The sequence below is a fragment of the Canis aureus genome, chromosome 33 (assembly GCF_053574225.1).
Source record: "Canis aureus isolate CA01 chromosome 33, VMU_Caureus_v.1.0, whole genome shotgun sequence".
NCBI lineage: Eukaryota > Metazoa > Chordata > Mammalia > Carnivora > Canidae > Canis > Canis aureus.
Window position 1 is genome coordinate 3,566,748 of NC_135643.1, and position 19,933 is coordinate 3,586,680.

The 19,933-nt window shown below is 38.1% G+C and overlaps 1 protein-coding gene and 1 long non-coding RNA gene across 6 annotated transcripts in view; one reads left to right on the forward strand and one right to left on the reverse strand.

Annotated features, from left to right (window-relative positions):
* PAQR3 (progestin and adipoQ receptor family member 3) overlaps positions 1-19,933 on the reverse strand; it is a 44,593-nt gene that overhangs the window by 21,354 nt on the left and 3,306 nt on the right. For 2 of the 5 annotated variants that reach the window (XR_013371109.1, XR_013371110.1), the window contains exons 2-7: positions 19,456-19,618; positions 12,161-12,316; positions 9,220-9,417; positions 6,334-6,424; positions 3,469-3,617; positions 730-845 (exon numbers count right to left, since the gene is read on the reverse strand). Coding sequence is in view for 2 of the 5 variants with exons in the window: in XM_077882624.1 (XP_077738750.1) it covers positions 3,475-3,617; positions 6,334-6,424; positions 9,220-9,417; positions 12,161-12,316; positions 19,456-19,618 (751 nt within the window). In the remaining 3 variants the exon portion in view is untranslated. Of the gene's footprint in view, positions 1-729; positions 846-901; positions 3,618-6,333; positions 6,425-9,219; positions 9,418-12,160; positions 12,317-19,455; positions 19,619-19,933 lie in introns of those variants that run through there. The other 3 variants (XM_077882624.1, XR_013371111.1, XM_077882623.1) reach the window with 3 other exon arrangements.
* The window catches only part of LOC144304156 (uncharacterized), a 57,483-nt gene continuing 50,845 nt past the window's right edge, over positions 13,296-19,933 (forward strand). Inside the window, exon 1 of the long non-coding RNA XR_013371112.1 lies at positions 13,296-15,889. This is a non-coding gene — a long non-coding RNA (uncharacterized LOC144304156). The remainder of the gene's footprint in view (positions 15,890-19,933) is intronic.

A 19,933-nucleotide genomic window follows, 5' to 3' on the forward strand; every position in this document is an offset into this window, starting at 1 on the left:
ACCACTGTTCAAATTCAGTTATAGTTCTTTATAGAGAAAAATAGATCTTGCAATGAAAGCTATTTATTGAGCAGCAAATCCCTTTTTAAGGAAGTCCAGTTCTAGCATCATCTGTAAGATGCAGTTAATTATTCTCATAGTGAAGGCATGAGCTTTTGAAATTTTATGCTGTACATTTAAAAACAGTTTGCTTTTGCTTCACATGGTTGGCACTACTGAAATTACATGTATGTTCCATATAGTGTTTTTTGATCCCAGACTTACAAAGCAGGACTAGAGCTTTGGTGGCTATTGCTCCTACCCTCTAAGGAGGGAATCTTCACTTTCACAAGAGACCCCTACTGCTGTCAACCTCTCCCTTGTGAAAATGTTTCCTTAAGGGGAGTTTCAGTTTTGGGTCATTATCTCACTACCTACTCAGGAAGCAGGGTACCGAATTTCAGGGGACATTGGTACCCAGTAGCATCTGCACCTTTTTTTTTTTTTTGTTGCACCTATTTTTAATAATACAAACACAGTAATTGTGGTAATGCATGGAAAAGACACTTCTGTCCCTCCCCTAATAGCTGAGCGGACTGTTCACACATTTTGGCAGGGCTAGAATTACCCAGAATGATGAGTTCAGGTGGATACAGATGTATTCAGCTCAGCAATTGGCAGGAATCCAGAAGTACAGGCTTTGCCCCTTGACATTTAATACAGGGCAAAGGATATCTCTAGGTTAGGTACCTGCCAAATGGTGTTGCACAGCTTTATGCCAGTCAATCACAATCTTCAAATCGGTTACTTTGTCCAGGTGGGATGCCATAAGATGACAGATACTCCCTGAATCTTCATTCCTGATTCTAAAACATGATTTTAAAGCTGTTATGTATTATAAAGAATGACAAGCAGCACTTAATATATTTAGTAAACCCAGTTTATTTACATAACACATATTTTGCCATGCAGCTTACTCAATTGCACTCGGTGTAATAACAAAAAAGACAAGCACTATCTTTTGAAAATGGATTTATATAGAAAGATAACTGCCTCAAATGAGTTAACTACAACCTTATAAATCACAACAATTTAAAATAGCCAAAGATAATTTTAAAATGTAGGTCTAAAGCCTGTAGGTAAAGAGCTTTTATAGTTTACACACTGTAAAACTAAAACCAGTTTTTTTTAGTATGGTAGCTGAATAGTGTACTTTTAATCTTATTTTATTTAATAAATCTTTATAAAGACAAAAATAACTTAAATATACATTATTACAAGGCAATTTTTAAATAGTTATTCTTTCATGTTAACAGTGTCTTAAAAAATTTGCCAGTAGTGATATGCACACAGTAAGTGGTCAGTAAATGCTGACATACAGAAGTGTTTATAGTTGACAACAATCCGCATTCATTCATTCCCTACTTTATAATAAAATATATCATAGTAAAGATGAAAATGGGAGAGTATAGCTGTCTTACAAAAAATGTTCACATATTATAATCCTCCTTATGGTTAGACCTGTATGCCTTATAAATTAAAAAAACAAACACAGTATGCCCTTTTTATTAAGTCTGGTGGCAAGTATTAAATAATTCATACACTTCTAAAAAAACCAGGAATGTTTTTCAAAAATTAAGAGAAAATGGAACTCAAAGTTCAATTTTGTATTTTGAGAAGATTTTAGAGTAAAAATGGTACCAGGCCTAAAATAACTAGACTTTTCTACTTTAAAATTAATAACTACTTGGTGTATTTTATTTGGCTAAAATGACAAAATACCTATGTAAAATCAATGTTAAACCCCTAAGAGATGTTTTAGGGAAAATCCATCCTATTATCATTACAGCAAAGTCTTCTATCACTCAGCATATGGATCAAATTTGTGGCCTTAAGAGGCAAAGTAGGCGTTTATTTCCAAAGTAGTGTGTTCCATCATCATAAGGGGTACAATACTGCGCCCTTAGCCTACTAGGAAGATGCTCCATGCTGAGATACTAGCATGAAGAATTTATATTCCAAAAACGCTATGCTGAAAAGAAATACAAAATTTTACAGGTGCATAAACTGAGGCACATTAAAGTAATTACATTCGTAATAGAAGATGTATAAATGGCAATGTGGAAATAAGCTTCATCATCAATTAGCACTTCTGCTATTTAGTAATTCCAATGTGCGGAAGATACACCAGTATTTAAAGCAGTTCATGTCGACCCATTAAGAAATTTGGAGAGTATTTTATATTCCAATGAACAGGTTTTTGTGAATGACTGCTTCAAAAGGGATTTAATTCGTACATATGAAAAGGCCAAAGAACAAGAAGAGCATTGTATGCTAGGGCAGTGAGATCTATTTTTTAGGTATATACAATAAAGAGTAAATTTAATGTTTCAGATGCAAATATTAGATAGTGCACATCAATACTCTGAGTTGTCAATAAAATGCTAACACGTGCATAAACAGGAAAAGACTAGAGTACAGGTGAATAATCCTGTCTATCATTTGGGGTATCTGCATGACTTTGTTCTAAGGCTTAAGGTTCATTTTAGGGTCAACACTGGGCCATCTGGACTCTGTGGCCTTGAAAGTAGCACCCATTTAATTGGGAACAACCATCCATTAACACATTTAGTACTGTAAATTCAGAGAGGCGAAATTTCCTATTTTGCCACAGGAATTTTGGAACCAAAAATCTGTGATCCACTGGCAAGAGTGCAATTATTACACAGAACTAAATCACATTCTTTGAAATTAAAAACTTAAATGCTAATGCCTTGGTTATTAGGCCACAGAATTTGTTGCCTTGTCATTTAATCAGTTTTGAATCTGATTTTTATCTGATGGGAAACGACAGTGCAAGTTCTTATCCTCTTCTCAATGCCTCTCTCAAAGGAGGAAAGGTTTAAAGTTTTTGTTCTAGCAAACCAAAAAATCCAATGTTCCTAAGGAGAAAAGAGCCCTTAGCTAAAGAGAAAATCATTCTTAAGTGCCAGTTTCTCACAAACCATGTATCTAAAGGCTAGTGATTATCAAAACCACTTTCCTAGCTCGTCGTCTTAAGCACAGGCTATTGTAACCCTAGCCTTGATTAGGCACTTCAACTTGATCAACTACTGTAAATATCTTCTATTAAAGTAATCACTCAGGATGACTCATTTTCATCATGGCCCTTCCTAAGGAAATTAGGCTGGTGTTAAGTAAAATAAATACCATCTCTACACTGGTTTCACATTCATTGTTTTCAGATGTTTCTTATAAATGCCAACTAATTTTCACTTTCTGTACAAGCAGCAAATTAGTAGTTGTAAGGGCCATAAAGCAGTTATTATTACAGATTCCCAAGTATATTTTTCCATTTTTATAAAGTACTACTCGTGATATATTAAATAGGAGGAAAAAAGGAAAAACTAATGTGAATCTTAGAAATAGTGGGGTATACAACTCCCCATTACATATTGCTTAACAACTGAATATACCAGGTGACCATACCTGAATTCACAAATGTGAAACATAGTCAGGGCAAGGCTTGCTATGTCTGTACTGCATGACATACACTGTTGACTGGTGCCACCAATATAACATCACTACTGCAAGGATATGCCATATTTGGTGGCTTGATCCGAGGTAGTTTAGTTGTCCTAGAAGGGAAGGTAGAAAAGAATATTGACTGTGATATTATAATAAGAATGTATTTTTATCTCTGGCGTTGGAGGTATGGCTTAGCAGCAAAAAAGATTTTGACAGTGTCAGAGCACCTGGAGACAGGAGATTAATTCAAACCCAAATATTCTTTTTAAAGGGATAAATTCATATTTGGGTCTAATTTAAGGACATTGGTGAATTTCAGAAATACTATTCCACCTGTGTTTTCAAAATCTAATTTGGTTACTTTCAGGAATTTGACCTTGTGTCTTCCCTGTCTGGCACTGTACCTATCTGGATATATACAACATAATCTGCAAAATGTCATTAGTAACTATGGCTTAATTAAGTTTGGTTAGTTCATATACAACTAACAACTATTTCTCTTGGTGCTTAAGATTTAAATTCCAAGGAGATTAAATAATTAACATGTGGGAAGCTTCTTGAAAAATAATAAAATGAAATACAGAGCTATAGAAATTTAAATGTAAATCACGTTTCCTTATCATGGTGCCTCTACGGTCAGGTAACGTAAACATTCTCTAACCTTCCCTGTCTTTTCTTACCAAGAGAAACAGAAATAGTACAGTATGTAGATTTTAAAGTATAAGTTCACACAGTCCTTTCTATAGGGGATCTTAGCCTTTTCTTGGTGCCACAGCATACTCTGACAGTCCAGTGAAGCCCACACATGCATTTTCAAAAAGCACAAAATACAGAGGATTACAAAGAAAACTGATTGATCATATTGTAATACAAGTATGATAGATCCACCTAAATCTGCCCATGGACATCTTTGGGGATCTTTGGACCCCATCAAATACTGCCGTGATGTTTCTACATTTTAAAAAATGTAACTGAGCTAAAAGTACATTATTAGGTGTAAATTTGTTAATTTCACAGTATTCACCTACCATCTCACCACCACTGCACGTTTTTCCCTATAGCCAGGTCATAAATGGGGACTGGCGAGACAAAGTTTCTAAGCCACTCATTCAGGAACCTCTGAGACTATCACCTTCGTCTGTGAAGACCGATTATCTCCTACAGTCTCCATACCTCCCCGCCGTGCCTGTACCCCGTCACATGTTCGGCTACACAAGACACATTTTATGTCAAGCTCATCTAGGAGAAAAGTTAAGTTACAAAACATCTGACCTCTTAGAAGGGAACTGGGAACTTCTGATATGAATATTTTAAGGCATAAAAGCACTATGGCCATACTGACGTAGTATAGAAAAATTTCACAGTTCAGTTTCCTCCATGTATTTGTCATGACGAAGTTAATAATAAAAGAACAATTAGTGAAGTGGTATAAAAATGTATTTTGCCAGAACCTTTTCTGTGGAAGATTCTGGCCCTACTTGAAGGATGGGACATATGCTAGTCATGTTCTTGAATCCTAATGTTTACACTCAGGTTCTTTGTATGCCACTCTTTTTTAAAACTCAGTGGTGAAAAACAAGTACACAGAAGAATGCCTGAGGTTCTGTGATCTAGTCATTCTCTAGATCAGGGTTTCTCATCCTTTCTTCTCAACATATATCATAAGTGGCATAATCCTATCTTCAATTCACTATGGAAGAGATTCTTCACCCACGAAAGAGGGACAAGTTTGCAGCGTGAATTTGAGCCACTGCCCTACTTCTAGCTCTCCAAACTAAAAAATCACTGCTCTATGTAATCTGTTATTCTTGACTCAAGTCAAAGCTCACTTGGACTTGCATCACTCTCTTACTAAACCACATCTTTCACTTACAGGACTGAGGTCAAGGGACATCATCATTGTAATAGTTGGTAACATGTATTGAGTGCTTACTACTTGTGAGGAGCCTGGCTATATGGGTCATGTACATTTTCGCATGTAATCCTCATAACAACCCCATCAAACAAAGTATTATCTCCATGCTCGGATGAGGAAATGAGCTGAAAAAGTACGAGTAACTCAGTTTAGCTCATGCAGCTATTAAGTGGGTGATGTGGATTTGAACCCAAGCAGTCTGACTCCAGATCTAAAGCTCCTAAACAAGCAAATTCATGTTTTGGACAACATTATTCATTCTACCCAGTGTCGTCTTAGGCATTTTCTATCAAAGGTTATTTTCCTTTGCACTGAACAATCAGGGAAATCTGTCCTATTGAGTTATTAGTTCGTGTAGATCTTGTGGAGGTGAAGACTTTTAACTTATATTATTTTCCCCTTAGCACTGGGTGCCAGGAAGCTGAAAGGCAGACTGGTGGCCTATATATTTTAGAACTTCATGATGGGTATTTGGTGAAGTGATCCTAACCCTGGCTTATTTTCATTATTGTCTTACTTTCCTCTGTCTCTTTTCTTATTTCTTGTTTTATGGATCTCTACATATATAAATTAATTTTTAAGATGAGTTGGTACCTAAAGAAGTCAATGGTAATTGATAGTATTTCACAAAAAAAGCAGTAGTTGGGAGACAGAGGATTCCCAGCTTTGTCACTAGCTCATAATCATGAAGTGGTGGTGACGTCATCTATTGTGCTCAACTCATAGTGAGGAGGAAAGGAAGTTTGTGAAAGCCCTCTGAAAGTTCAAGTCTTAGATAACATTTGACTAAACAGGAGAGCCATTCTATGACCAATAATATTGGAGAAAATCTAACTTTTGATATTCTGAAGCATATACTTCCACCATGTATTTAGAATAAATCACGAGGTCACTATAATAGTGCTGCTTACCTGGAAAATACCTTTCAGGAACTTTGGAAATGTAGAATAGGAAAGCAAGAAGAGCAATCACATACATCACAATTACACGGGGTGCAAAGTCCTGGAAAGCAAAACATTTTTTCACAGATCTTCTTACTGTGACAGAATCACTAATTTATTATGAGTCTAATTCACAGATTACGGAGATTTCATAAATAGGATGTAAGCCTGTTCAATCTCAATTGCTTTTGTGGACAGTCTCCAATTACAGAAACCTTGCTCTCAATACTGTAGCCAACAGGGGCGCTAAGTGCCCAACTCTTGGTTTCAGCTCAGGTCCTGATCTCAGGGTGGTGAGGCGGAGCCCCTGTCCAGCTCCACGCTAGCACAGTGTCTGCTTGGCATTATCTTCCTTCCCTTCTTCCCTGCAGGAAATAGCCCATAGGAGTGGAACTGAGTGCCCTAAAGGTTGGGGTACTAAAGAAGCTAGAACTTTAAAATGGCTGAGGGTCCTAAGGACACCCAACTCCAACTGGAACCTTGATGAATGGGTGGAATGCAAATGGGGAATGGAGTTAATAATGGATGAATAAGCAAAAAAACTAAAGACCAGGGGTTTGTGGCTAGAAAAGACACAAGAGGTTTGGCCCAACAATGAAATCTGTTCTACCAACACAGACAAATGGTCCTACTAAATGCTACTATATGAAGCAGTCCATCTCTCAGCTCTGTTGGAAAGCTTTTCCTTGCCCTAAGAAAATTAGCCAGCCCAAATTTATACATTTTGTTCCTAATTCTGGTTGTAAATCTAATTCACCAAGAAGCTATTTAAGAAATAAAGACAGATTACTTCTCTCTACAAATATGTGAGAACTATCATGACCCTCGTAAATTCTACATTTTTATACTAAGGAACATGGATTTCTCATTGTAGAACAAAACCACACCCTACTTCCCAGGATTAGCCCTTCTGGAACTTTTCATCTTTCTCTTTCCGCATCTTTTTAAAATTACAGATTAGAGAATTTCTCTGGAAGTCTCCCTTTGCTTCTTCACTGGAATGATCTGTGATCACATTAGATTTCCATTTTGCAGAACCACTATCTTCCCCAACTATATCTCTATTGTAAGATTTCTGAACACAGGAAAGCTCCCATATTTCTCTGATTTTCTCAAAAATCTACTGCCTGAAGGCAGGTCTGGTTCTCTTTGTCATTATAAGCTCAAAAGGAATGTGTTTACTTCATCTCAAATTTTGGTCCCTTCTATCTCAATAACCAGTTGTTCATTTATGGTTAGAATTAAATCTGGAGTTGCATCTCATCACTGTATTTTCTTTAACTTATTTCTAGGGAGTTAAAATTGGTAGAGAAATGATGTTTTCACAGGTATCAGGATCAATGAGGTTCCTCATCACTACTGTCTCGCTTTCTCCCAATTTCCTGATCTTACGAAGAAAGCATCTGAAGTTGACAAAGTGGCCAGATGATACCACTCAATTTGCTATATCACGGAATTTCCTTTTTTCTAGTTTTATACCCAAATGCTTGCTACCATGTTGTTGCTGACTTCACGTAAGTACACTGTAAGCCTATTAGTTTTCCCGTCTTCTAAAAAAATATGATCTTTTGAGTAAAACCTGCACTTAATCCCCATCTTCCAGATAAAAGTCCCACTGCAACAAGTATATATTATTTCTGCTAGATTTCCTGGCATACTTAACTGATGTTAAAAAAAAATCTTAAGTTTACTCTCTCACGCACTCTTTTTTTTTTTTTTAAGTTTTTTTATTTATTTATGATAGTCACAGAGAGAGAGAGGCAGAGACACAGGCAGAGGGAGAAGCAGGCTCCATGCACCGGGAGCCCGACGTGGGATTCGATCCCGGGTCTCCAGGATCGCGCCCTGGGCCAAAGGCAGGCGGCCAAACCGCTGCGCCACCCAGGGATCCCTCTCTCGCGCATTCTTAAAGCATTTTTTTATGGATCTCTGAGATCTTGAGTTTTTTCTAATCCCTTTCTCAAGAATACTGAGGAGTTCTCACTGAGCTACCTCCTAAATGCATTCCAACTTGCCCCCATAATACCTAACTCTTAAAGCTTTTCTTTTATTCCCAGTATATTGTCCTTAGTGGGTGGGACATGCTCCAATGGCAGGTAGCCAAGACAGTCATGATTTTTCAAATCTTGATCAGTAGTCTCAAACTGTGACCTAAATCCCAACTCCATCTACACCTTTATAGGTACCTCAAACTCAACAGATCCAAGGCAAAATCTATCCCAGCTCCTTTTCCACCAAAAAGATCAATCAACTGATCAATTCCTCTCAGTTCCACACTTATTTTATAACTGGCATTATCCCTGCCATAGCTCACAAAGCTAGACATTTGGAAGTTCTCCTCCACTGTTAAGAACTTGGGTATTGGGATCCCTGGGTGGCTCAGCAGTTTGGCGCCTGCCTTTGGCCCAGGGCCTGATCCTGGAGACCTGGGATCGAATCCCACGTCGGGCTCTCTGCATGGAGCCTGCTTCTCCCTCTGCCTGTGTCTCTGCCTTTCTCTCTCTCTCTCCCTCTCTCTCTCTCTGTGACTATCATAAAAATAAATTTAAAAAAATTAAAAAAAAAAAAGAACTTGGGTATTTACACACTCAGGGTAGAAGAAGGAGAATTAAGAACATATCATTTCACAGAAAGACCTCTCAGAAAAAAATAGCTGTTATGCTTTTTCCTGCAAGGCGTACTTATTTATATAGATGTGAAAGTCATGGCATCAATATGCAATTATAAATATTTTCTCAAGTGACAGAGACCCACCTTCCTGGTCTGATTACAGTACTTTACCCAAAATGAGTAAAACTGAAAGAACAAAAAGAACAAAAAGAAAAGAGAGAAAAATATTGACTATATTCAACCTACCTGTACAATAGGAGCACCGATTCCTCCATTGAGCCAAACCCAGTGAAGAGTGGGGATCACTCCATATCCTGACACAGAACAGAAGATGATAGAACGGAGCCTCTGCCACTGCTGTGTGAGGTAATTGGGATGGATCTGTGCAAAGAACACCGCTAGGATCATAGCAAGCACTGTGATCAAGTACACTTGGCGCCAATACTAGAAGGAAACCAAATTTTAATTGTCGTTAAAAAAAAGAGAAGGGAAAAAACAATTCTGGCTTTTACATTGTACATTCCAAACTTATTTACGTGATTTTTTCATTTCTAGACATGATTAACTTCCTTCCTGAAAACACGGCATGCTCCATACAACTGTTAGGTTTCTTAGGATGACACACCAAATTCCGAGGTGAGCTGCTAGAAACCACATCTACTCATACAAAAGCGTTTTTTGAGTACCTATTATATACCAGGGGTATAGAAGTCCTGTAGAAACAAAACTGACTATGACACGGACTCTCCCAGTGGGTGAGCTCCTTGACTGCGGGAGGGGCAGACATGAACAAGTTATCATGGAAGTACTGTTAACTGAGCTGTGAACACAATGTTTTAGAGTGACAGTGGAGGGGGCACTTGCTACCTGGAGCAGCTAATAAATGCTTCACAGAGGACATGGTATCTAAGCAGATGATTTCTGAGGAATATACATGATTGTGTGAGAAGAGGGAGTTCTCAAGGAAAAGAAACAACACATACAGTGGGAAGATTTTGAGAAGGCAGGCTGAAGGGCAGGCGTACTTTCAGGCTAAGGATTTGGAACTTTAACATGTTGGCTCTGGGGGAATAGCAGGGTTCTTTAAGAATGAGATGACAGGCCTGCTTTTCAAACTGACTTATTAGAAAACTCTGACATCAGTGTGGAAAAGAAAGTGATGATAGGAAACCAGCAAGAAGACATCAGAATAACTGATCCAAAGAGACAATGGAGGTTTGGACTCTTGTTGAACAAAGAAGACAGAGATGTGAGCAGCAGATTCAGGAGACTTTTTAAAAATAAATTAAAATCTTAATGGTTGACTGGATGTGTGAAAAGGCAGTGGAAGACAGCTAGACTGCTGCCAGTATGAAAGGCCATTCAACTGGCTTCTAAAGGAGCAAATGAGCAAAGATAATACAGGTGTGGTGTTTGTGTGGGTGGGGAGAGACTGGGAAAGCATGAAATGTGCATTTTAAAATATATTTAGTTAGAAGGGCTCACAGAGTATTTAGGTATCTAAATGAGCAGTTGAAGCTTAAAAGTTAGCACCACATAGAGCTGAATTCTTAAAACTGGGCTCCAAGAACTTTTGTGGGGTTATTAGCTTCGTGAGATCACAGGTCAAATTGTTTGGTTACTCTGTGCCCAAATGCACATTGCCCTGGATAGAGGGTCCAGAGTTTTCAATCTCATTCTCAAAGCAGACTGTATTCCTTAAAAGATAAAGAGCAACTGCAGCAATTGAATATTTGGAAATGATTAGGTACAAGAGGAAAGAAAACAATTTTTCCTTTAAATGATCATTAGCTCCAGGGGTTCTCTTCTCTTGGAAGCCTAGATTTTCTGAAAAGAGATTTGTAAGAAGTGTCTCATGACTCTCTTGAATTATCAGGTATGTTTAAGAAAAGGTAAACAGCAAACAGATTAGGTTTCAGAGAAAGAATAACAATTCAAATATGACAAGACTGCACTCACAAGCTCCTAGTTAACAGTTTATTCCAAATTTTCTAAAAGATATAAATGGTTTCATGCAAAATGAGTAAGTGAAAGCTGAGCATATACGAACAGTTTATTACTAAAATCAAACCAATTTACAAGGTTAACTGCATATATAATTCAATGCTTATGTTTCAAAGTAATTAGGCCTAAAAAAGCAAACGGCTCACATGTAAGTGGTTACAATCAATAATTCTTTTACTTCAAATTTATTTTTTCCCTTTGCTAGTTTTACACTTTACTAGCAGTTATCTCTGTTATTGTGTAGAGACAAAGATCCTACTTTGGAATTCCCAAGTCAGAGGAATCCTGCGCTATAGCCAATCTTCCCACTAAGTGAAGGCTGAGGAGTATGGCTTGGAGCACCTGTACATGTGGAGGGCTTGTGGAGAGGACAGGCTCTAGTCTTCTGTGAGTAGGATTCAAAGTACCTAGTAGGTATACTGCCCCAGCTCTGTCCTGGCTCTGAAAGGGGGGCGGGGAACTAAAGGACAAAAGAAAAAGAAAAGAGTAAGGTAGGAGAGCAGGAGAAAGAGAGAGTAGGGATGATGAGGACTTTCTGAATGGGAGGGTGTGAGATGTACCAAGCTCAGTGGAAGATTCAGTTTGCCTCCTTGGCTGGGACATGAGGTGAGGAGACAGAGGGTTATATTCCATAGGTCAGCAGGCTAATATTTTTAGGTCAGGTGCTATATAACCTGATAGCAGTGTTTCAAATGCTGCTTTGCACAAGGCAACAACTGACTTTTGTGACATCAGAGTCGAAAGTAGAGCCGATCTAGAGCTCAGGATAGGTACATATTCGTTAAAGTCACTCACCCCCCAGCTGGTCCGTCTCTCTCTATGCCTACCTAAAAGTAAAAGACTAAATAAAGGAAAACATATTTCTTATGAAGAATTGGGTCAACACACTCACAGACAAACCCTTTATTTTTTTTCACTGAGAGGAGGAGGAAAGGATCAGGGAAAATGGAAAGCAGTAGCCAGCTTCATAATTTCATTAAGCATTAACGTTATTTAACTTCAGCTCTATATGCATAAAAATAAAAGATATGTAATGTGCATCTGAGGAATCATGTAGCTATGTGGATTCAGTGGAAACATTATTAACTCAGTGTTTACATTAGTTTTAAGTTCAAAGGAACCATGGCAAGAGAACCCAAGACCTATGTGAAACGTAGAATGTAAAATGTTTTAAGTTACTTACATTATTACAGTAAAACGCATAAAACACCCCAGAGACATAGCAGCCCAGTATTCCAATAGAAATTCCTGCATAATCTAAAGCCATCCATCTTCGACAGGTTTTTTCTGATCGATGGCAAGAAAAAAGATGATAGCCCACAGAGCAAAGCATACAGACCTATGGAAAATAGAACAAATCTTAGCATAGTGAAACAAAAAGGAATAAAAGCAACTCATGTATGACGTTCAGGGACGTGGTTAGGTCAAGCCCAGGCTTTCTGGCCATACAGACCTGAACTTAGATTCTGGCTTTGTGCCATAAAGCAAGCCATGTCTCTTCTCCAGTTCTTAGTTTCCTTATGGGTAAAATGGGGATAAAAGTAATAAAGAAAGACATTTAAAACAGTAAATATTTTATAATATAAAAATTTTAAAAGAGTAGCATAGCAGTGGGAAAATTATACAATGCAATCTTTAAAAAAATATTGAGGCTTATTTTGATCCATGAAAGAGTTTCCTTTTAAAAAAGTACCCACTAGAAGTAATGCATGTTTTTAAAAAGTTAATCAAAGAACATAGAATTATGCGATGTAAAAACATAAGCTCCCCCCTCTTAATCTATTCCCCAGCAGTAGCCCCTGATAACACTGGTTAGGTATCCTTCTAGATATTTTCAATGAATGTATCAAACACCTATGATATACAAGTCCACACATATACAAACACATGATACAGACTTTTTAATCACATGGAATCACTTAATATATTCTGTTCTGCAATTTTGCTTTTTTCACTTAAGACTTTCCACATCTGTGAGATTTCATCGTACAGAGTTTACTTTTGGGTCGTGAGTCAAACACAGCTTTGTTGTAACCAAGAAAAAATAATTATGACTTAGGTTGACTTCACATGCTGCCAAACTGAGAGCAAAGCTAATCTGATTCAAGCAGCTGCTCTTAAGATTGATAAGGTTTCCATGGCCACACTCCTTCCAGCCATGAAGTACCTGCTGTGTGTCATGGACTAGGGAATACAAGGATGAGAACACTACTGTCTGAAAGATTTTCCCAAAACAAGTGGACAAACAAGTGGTAATGTAAGAAATCACAGTGAGAAAATAGAGGAGGGAGGGGACTGGGTTTGTGGGGGTATGTGTACATTCGGTGGGTGAAGTGGTGGGGAAAAGACCTTCACAGAAGGGCTGCCACCCGAGCTGGAACTTAAAAGGTTGTTCTGGAATTTACCAAGAATATAAATAAAGGTAGCCACATGTTTATTTTAGGGTCCACAGGAAAAGAAGCATTTGAGAAACACAGAACCATTAGTGAATGTCATGTGGCCTTCTTCATAATACAATTATGACAAGCCCTACACCTCACAGAATTTTAAAGTCAATATGGGGGAGGTGTGATACTACTGAAGATTTTAAGTGCAGTCTTACAGAAAGGCTAGGATGGGAGGTTACAGGAGTAGCCCTGAAGGGCAATAATGAGAGCCTCAAGGAAGCCACTGACAGTGGGGGTGCAGCAAATGGCAGGAATAAATGATATGAAGCACAGAGAAATGATATGAAGTAGGTCAAACTGATAAATATATATTTTTACAGATTTTATTTATTTATTCATGAGAGAGACACACAGAGAGAGAGAGAGAGAGAGGCAGAGACACAGACAGGGGGAGAAGCAGGCTCCATGCAGGGAGCCCAATGTGGGACTCGATTCCGGGTCTCCAGGATCACACCCTGGGCCGAAGGCAGGCGCTAAACCTCTGAGCCACCCGGGCTGCCCCAAATTGATAAGTATCTTGCAAGCAACTGCTAAGGCAGAAAAATGGTCACCTAGCTATTCAATAGTCTGATCATTAAACAAACCTAATCAGGCCCCATAGCCTTATATCAATATTCAAAACAATGAATGTACTTAGCTACAATGTCATTTCTTCATCCATAGTCCCATATTTTCATCAGTCTGTGACTTTGGCTACTAAGCAACAAGTCAGAGTTCACTAACCCAATTCAATATAACACTCAAAGCTTGGTTATTTGTTTTCTCAAATCACCCTTGAGATTAAATACAGTAAATCCAGAACACCAAGGTATGTATTCTCATTGACAAGGAAAGATTTCATTGTCACAACGCTAAGTGACACAAAACAGCAAGCAGAGATGATCATAGCTCAGTAGGCAAGGTAGGTGGGAGGCAGCTGTGCATAGACAAATGTCAAATGTGGTTACCTCTAGAAAGCGGTAATTCAAATAGCTTTTACTTTCTTCCATACACGATTTTGTTTGTTTGAATTCCCACATGAGGATATTTTATAGTAATAGTAAGAAACAATGATATAAATACCCTAAAAACTACAGAACACTTATGAAAGATATCGAGGAAGATGCAAAAAGATGGAAAACATTCCATGCTCATGGATTGGAAGAGTAAATATCGTGAAAATGTCTATGCTACCCAGGGCAATCTACACGTTCAATGCAATCCCTATCAAAATACCATAGACTTTCTTCACAGAGCTGGAACAAATAATCCTAAGGCTTGTATGGAATCAGAAAAGACCCTGAATAGCCAAGGAATGTTGAAAAAGAAAACCAAAGCTGGCGGCATCACAATGCCGGATTTCAAGCTGTACTACAAAGCTGTGATCATCAAAACAGTGTGGTTACTGGCACAAACACAGATCAGTGGAACAGAACAGAGAACCCAGAAATGGACCCTCAACTCTATGGTCAACTAATATTCAACAAAGCAGGCAATAATATCCACTGGAAAAAGGACAGTCTCTTCAATAAATGGTGCTGAAAAGTGGACAGTCATGTGCAGAAGAATGAAACTAGACCACTCTCTTACACCAGACACAAAGATAAACTCAAAATGGGTGAAAGATCTAAATGTGAGACAAGATGCCATCAAAATCCTAGAGGAGAACACAGCCAACACCCTTTTTGAACTTGGCCACAGCAACTTCTTGCAAGGTACATCCATGAAGGCAAGAGAAACAAAAGCAAAAATGAATTATTGGGACTTCATCAAGATAAGAAGCTTCTGCACAGCAAAAGAAACAGTCAACAAAACTAGAAGACAACCTACAGAATGGGAGAAGATATTTGCAAATGACGTATCAGATAAAGGGCTCGTATCCAAGATCTATAAAGAACTTATCAAACTTACACCCAGTAAGCAAACAATCCAATCATGAAATGGGCAAAGGACATGAACAGAAATTTCACCAAAGAAGGCACAGATATGGCCAACAAGCACATGAGAAAATGCTCCGCATCACTTGCCATCAGGGAAATAGAAATCAAAACCACAGTGAGATCCCACCTCACACCAGTGAGAATGGGGAAAATTAACAAGAATGTTGGAGAGGATGTGGAGAAAGGGGAAGCCTCTTGCACTGTTGGTGGGAATGTGAACTGGTGCAGCCACTCTGGAAAACTGTGTGGAGGTTTCTCAAGAAGTTAAAAATAGACCTGCCCTACGACCCAGCAATTGTACTGCTGGGGATTTACTCCAAAGATACAGATGCAGTGAAAAACCGAGACACCTGTATCCCAATGTTCATAGCAGCAATGTCCACAATAGCCAAACTGTGGAAGGAGCCTCGGTGTCCATCGAAAGATGAATGGATGAAGAAGATGTGGTTTATGTATACAATGGAATATTCCTCAGCCATTAGAAACGACAAATACCCACCATTTGCTTCAACGTGGATGGAACTGGAGGGTATTATGCGGAGTGAAGTAAGTCGATTGGAGAAAGACAATTACCATACAGCTTCACTAATGTGGAATATAAGAAATAGTGAAAGGGACTATACGGGAAAGGAGGGGAACTGAGGGGGAAAAATTAGAGAGGGAAACAAACCATGAGAGACTCCTAACTCTGGGAAGCAAAGGGTTGCAGAAGGGGAAGTGGATAGGGGAGGGGGGAACTGGGTGACCGGCACTAAGTAGGGCACATGAGGAGATGAACATACCCTATGTTGGGAAATTGAATTTAAATAAAATATTTTTAAAATTAAAAAAAAGAACAATAAAGGTAATTTCATTGTGAAAAGGAAAATAAAGAGAAAAATTAGACTTTTCAAAAGGAAAGTAAAATATATACTTTAATAGAGAACACTGAGTTTTTAAAAAGTAAACCTATACTTCGTATGTTCTGTTTTAAAAAAAAATGTGTTATTATTAGAATTCCTTAAAAAACTGGCTGCAAAATCATCTGGCAAATTGAGTTTGGTTTCAGTTTTCTGGAAAGATTCCTTCTGTGGACTATCTCACTCGACCAGGGTAGACAGGTAATTAGACTGTGACATCCTATCTCTAATCTCCTTGGCATGATAACCAAATATTTCAGGATCTACCTCCTGCCTCTCTCCAGCCTCATCTTTCTCCATTCTCCTATGAGCCAACCACAAAGGCCAATCCCTACAAGTCTAGAAAGTGCTGAACTGTCTCTTGCTTCTGGCCCTTTACACAAACTATTTTTATCTGCTTAAAAGCCCTGCCTCACTCTCCCTTCTGCCCTCCTACCTAGGTGACCTGATCTTTAGGACAGGCTGATTTTGTTCAGCACTGTATTCATAATGCCTAGCTTATAATACCTGGATGTAGATAGGAGGCATTTAAAAAAACATTTGTGAAACTTAATGCAAATGAACTGAATCTAGGAAAAGGCATTCCTGGATTGTACTCTTCCCTAAGACAGAAAGACCTCTGGGAAAGTTCAAAGCCCCTGAAATTACATTCTACTATTCAGAATGTACTCTACTAATCGGCTTGGTGGGAAAGTACTGATCAAATAAAACTGCAGAAGTGAAAGAGAAAAAAAAAATGTTGTGTCTTTTAAAACTTAAATGTAATTTTTTTTTTTTTTTTTGAGAGAAGGGGAAAAGAGAAAGAGGTGGGGACAGAAAGAGAGAATCTTAAGCAGGCTCCATGCCCAGTGCAGATGGCCAACGTAGGGCTCAGTCCCAAGATCATGACCTGAGCAGAAATCGAGTCGGACATTAACTGACTGAGCCATCCAGGCACCCCTAAATGTGAATCAATCTTAACTTGTGGTTTACCATGCTGCCTGCTGACTAAGAATTTGAGAAAATTGAGTCAACAAGTTACAAATTTAATTTTTTTTAAAAATATTTTATTTATTTATACATGAGAGACACAGAGAGAGAGGCAGAGACACAGGCAGAGAAGCAGGCTCCGTGCAGGGAACCCAATGTGGGACTCGACCCGGAACTACGGGATCACGTCCTGAGCCAAAGGCAGATGCTCAACTGCTGAGCCAAAGCATCCTCCTCAAATTTAATTTCATAAAAATAAAAATAACAGAGATGGCAGTTTTTGGTAGGGAAGATATATTGTCTTTAGCTGTTGTTAGTATCTTGCTGCCTTTAGCATCTTTTATGGTGCGTAACAAAGATCACTGCACTAAGTAGCTAGGAGAACAGGATATTACTGTCCTGCTGAACAACCCTGAGCAAGTTACTGCAACGTTTTGGGTTTTTCTTCATTGGCAATTGTAATTATTTCAGTTTTTCAGTTCTGCAATGCATTGTTTTCTTAAGCCAATATGAATATAATATGCTTTCCCTGAATTAACATCAGTTGTGGCTGGATGATGAAGGAATAAAGTGCAGGCCTTGGGGTAGAGGAAAACATGTGGAATTTTCAAAGTAGATCCTACCCATATTATTAACAGTAGAGTATAAACCAGTTTTGCTTATTAATGGTTACTAAGAGCATCTTAGTCTATAAGATACAGCTAAAACTTCAACTATAAAGAAATTGATTCATTTCCATTTTAAAACCAGAGGTGGATTCTAAGAGATGTTTGGGCTGCAATCAGGACAAAATGAGTGTACTTTAAAAATACTTAAAGAAAAAATAATTTTCAAATAACACAAAAATACAAGAATATTCTTTCCTTCAGTGAAATTTAAGATATTAGAAACTAGAATTTCTAGAATTTAAGATATCAGAAACTAGGGATCCCTGGGTGGCGCAGCGGTTTAGCGCCTGCCTTTGGCTCAGGGCGCAATCCTGGAGACCCGGGATCGAATCCCACATCGGGCTCCTGGTGCATGGAGCCTGCTTCTCCCTCTGCCTATGTCTCCGCCTCTCTCTCTCTCTCTGTGTGACTATCATAAATAAATTAAAAAAAAAAAAATATCAGAAACTAGAATTAAGAAAAAAGGGGAAGGGAGATGTTCCCAATATGTCTTTAGTCATTTTTTTTTTTAAGATTTTATTTATTTATTCATGAGAGACACAGAGAGAGGCAGAGACATAGGCAATGGGAAAAGCAGGCTCCCTGCAGGGAGTCTGATGTGGGACTCGATCCCAGGACCCCAGGATCACAACCTGAGCCAAAGGCAGACACTCAACCACTGAGCCACCCAGGTGCCCCTGTTTTTAGTCATTTAACTCTGAAGTTTTAGCTTAGGAGTTGAATGATGAAGGTTTGAAATTAAATGATACATCATGAAAACAATATCTGTGCAGGTGACTTATAGATGCACCTTTCAAATGGTAGCCAGAGGTTAACTGCAGGGAGTGCTGGCCTATATTTGAAGGAAGGGGTATGATAGCTTTCAATTTTTATGTTTTTTCTGTACTCTCTGCATTCTTTTTAAATTTTAAAAATGTCAGCAGGATTTCAGTCCACATTTGTCTTCTTCTTTAGAATTACTTGATTTTAAAATATATATAACTTTTAAAGGAATTTTAAGATCTTTGAAAAAAATGAAAGTGCTAGGGAACTAACAAATAGAAGAAGTAGAAAAGAGAAATTGAAAGTATTTGAAACCAGGCAAATGTAAAAAGACCAAAAGAAATTAACAGTAAAGCAACAGAAAAGATCACTACCAGCAAAACAAGACATTAAAATTAGGACAGTATGGATATATATACAGAAATCATAGACATATAAATAGGAAACAGATGGGGAATCTTCTCAAATAAGTTTTAAGCATTAACTAGTGTTTTATCTCAGCCAAAAAATAGAGTACAGAGGCTCCTATCCTTATATTAATCTTAAAGCAAAATGTCTAAAAAGTGAAGGATATATGCAAAGACATTTCTCAATCTTTAAAATCTGTTGGGTTTAATGTATACTCTGACAGTAAAGTCTAAATCTACTCTCATAAAAACATTTTTGGTGCTTATATTATGAAAATGAATATGCTAACCTATATGCTATTTTGGGGCTCTTTAAAGCAAGTGGTGGGTGTGAAGTAAGATCACCTGCCCAAGCTTGTCTGACTAAAGTTCTCTTAACCAGTAATAGTGTTTGTGAAATGACTTACCTGGAAGCAGAAAAGACAAATAGAACAAATTACAAAATCTTCTCTGGATGCACTTGCCGAAGGTAACACTGATGTCATGTCATATATTCCCAGTGTAAAGAAGAGGAAGAAACCCAGCAAATGACTCCAGATGTTTACGGTCTCGTTAGATAAAATAAACAAACTGGAAAACAAACAGACATGCATCTCAGATTGACACTGGGGTTGCTCACCATGAGCATTTAAAAGGTTAGGGACAGTTTGGGGATCAGTTCTCTAACATCTGCTACTTTAAGCCCTTAGCCCCATGTCTGCCTTTATAAATACGAAAGCTCACACAGTGTAATTGATCTTTAGGTTCTTCCCGGTCTCCACAAATCCTGAAACCTTAGGGCTTTTTTGGTGCTCACCTCTGTTACCATATTTACAATTTCCTTCCTCATCTGAGTTATTTATGTATAAACTCCATCTCATCCTCCAGCCTATCAACTCCCTGATG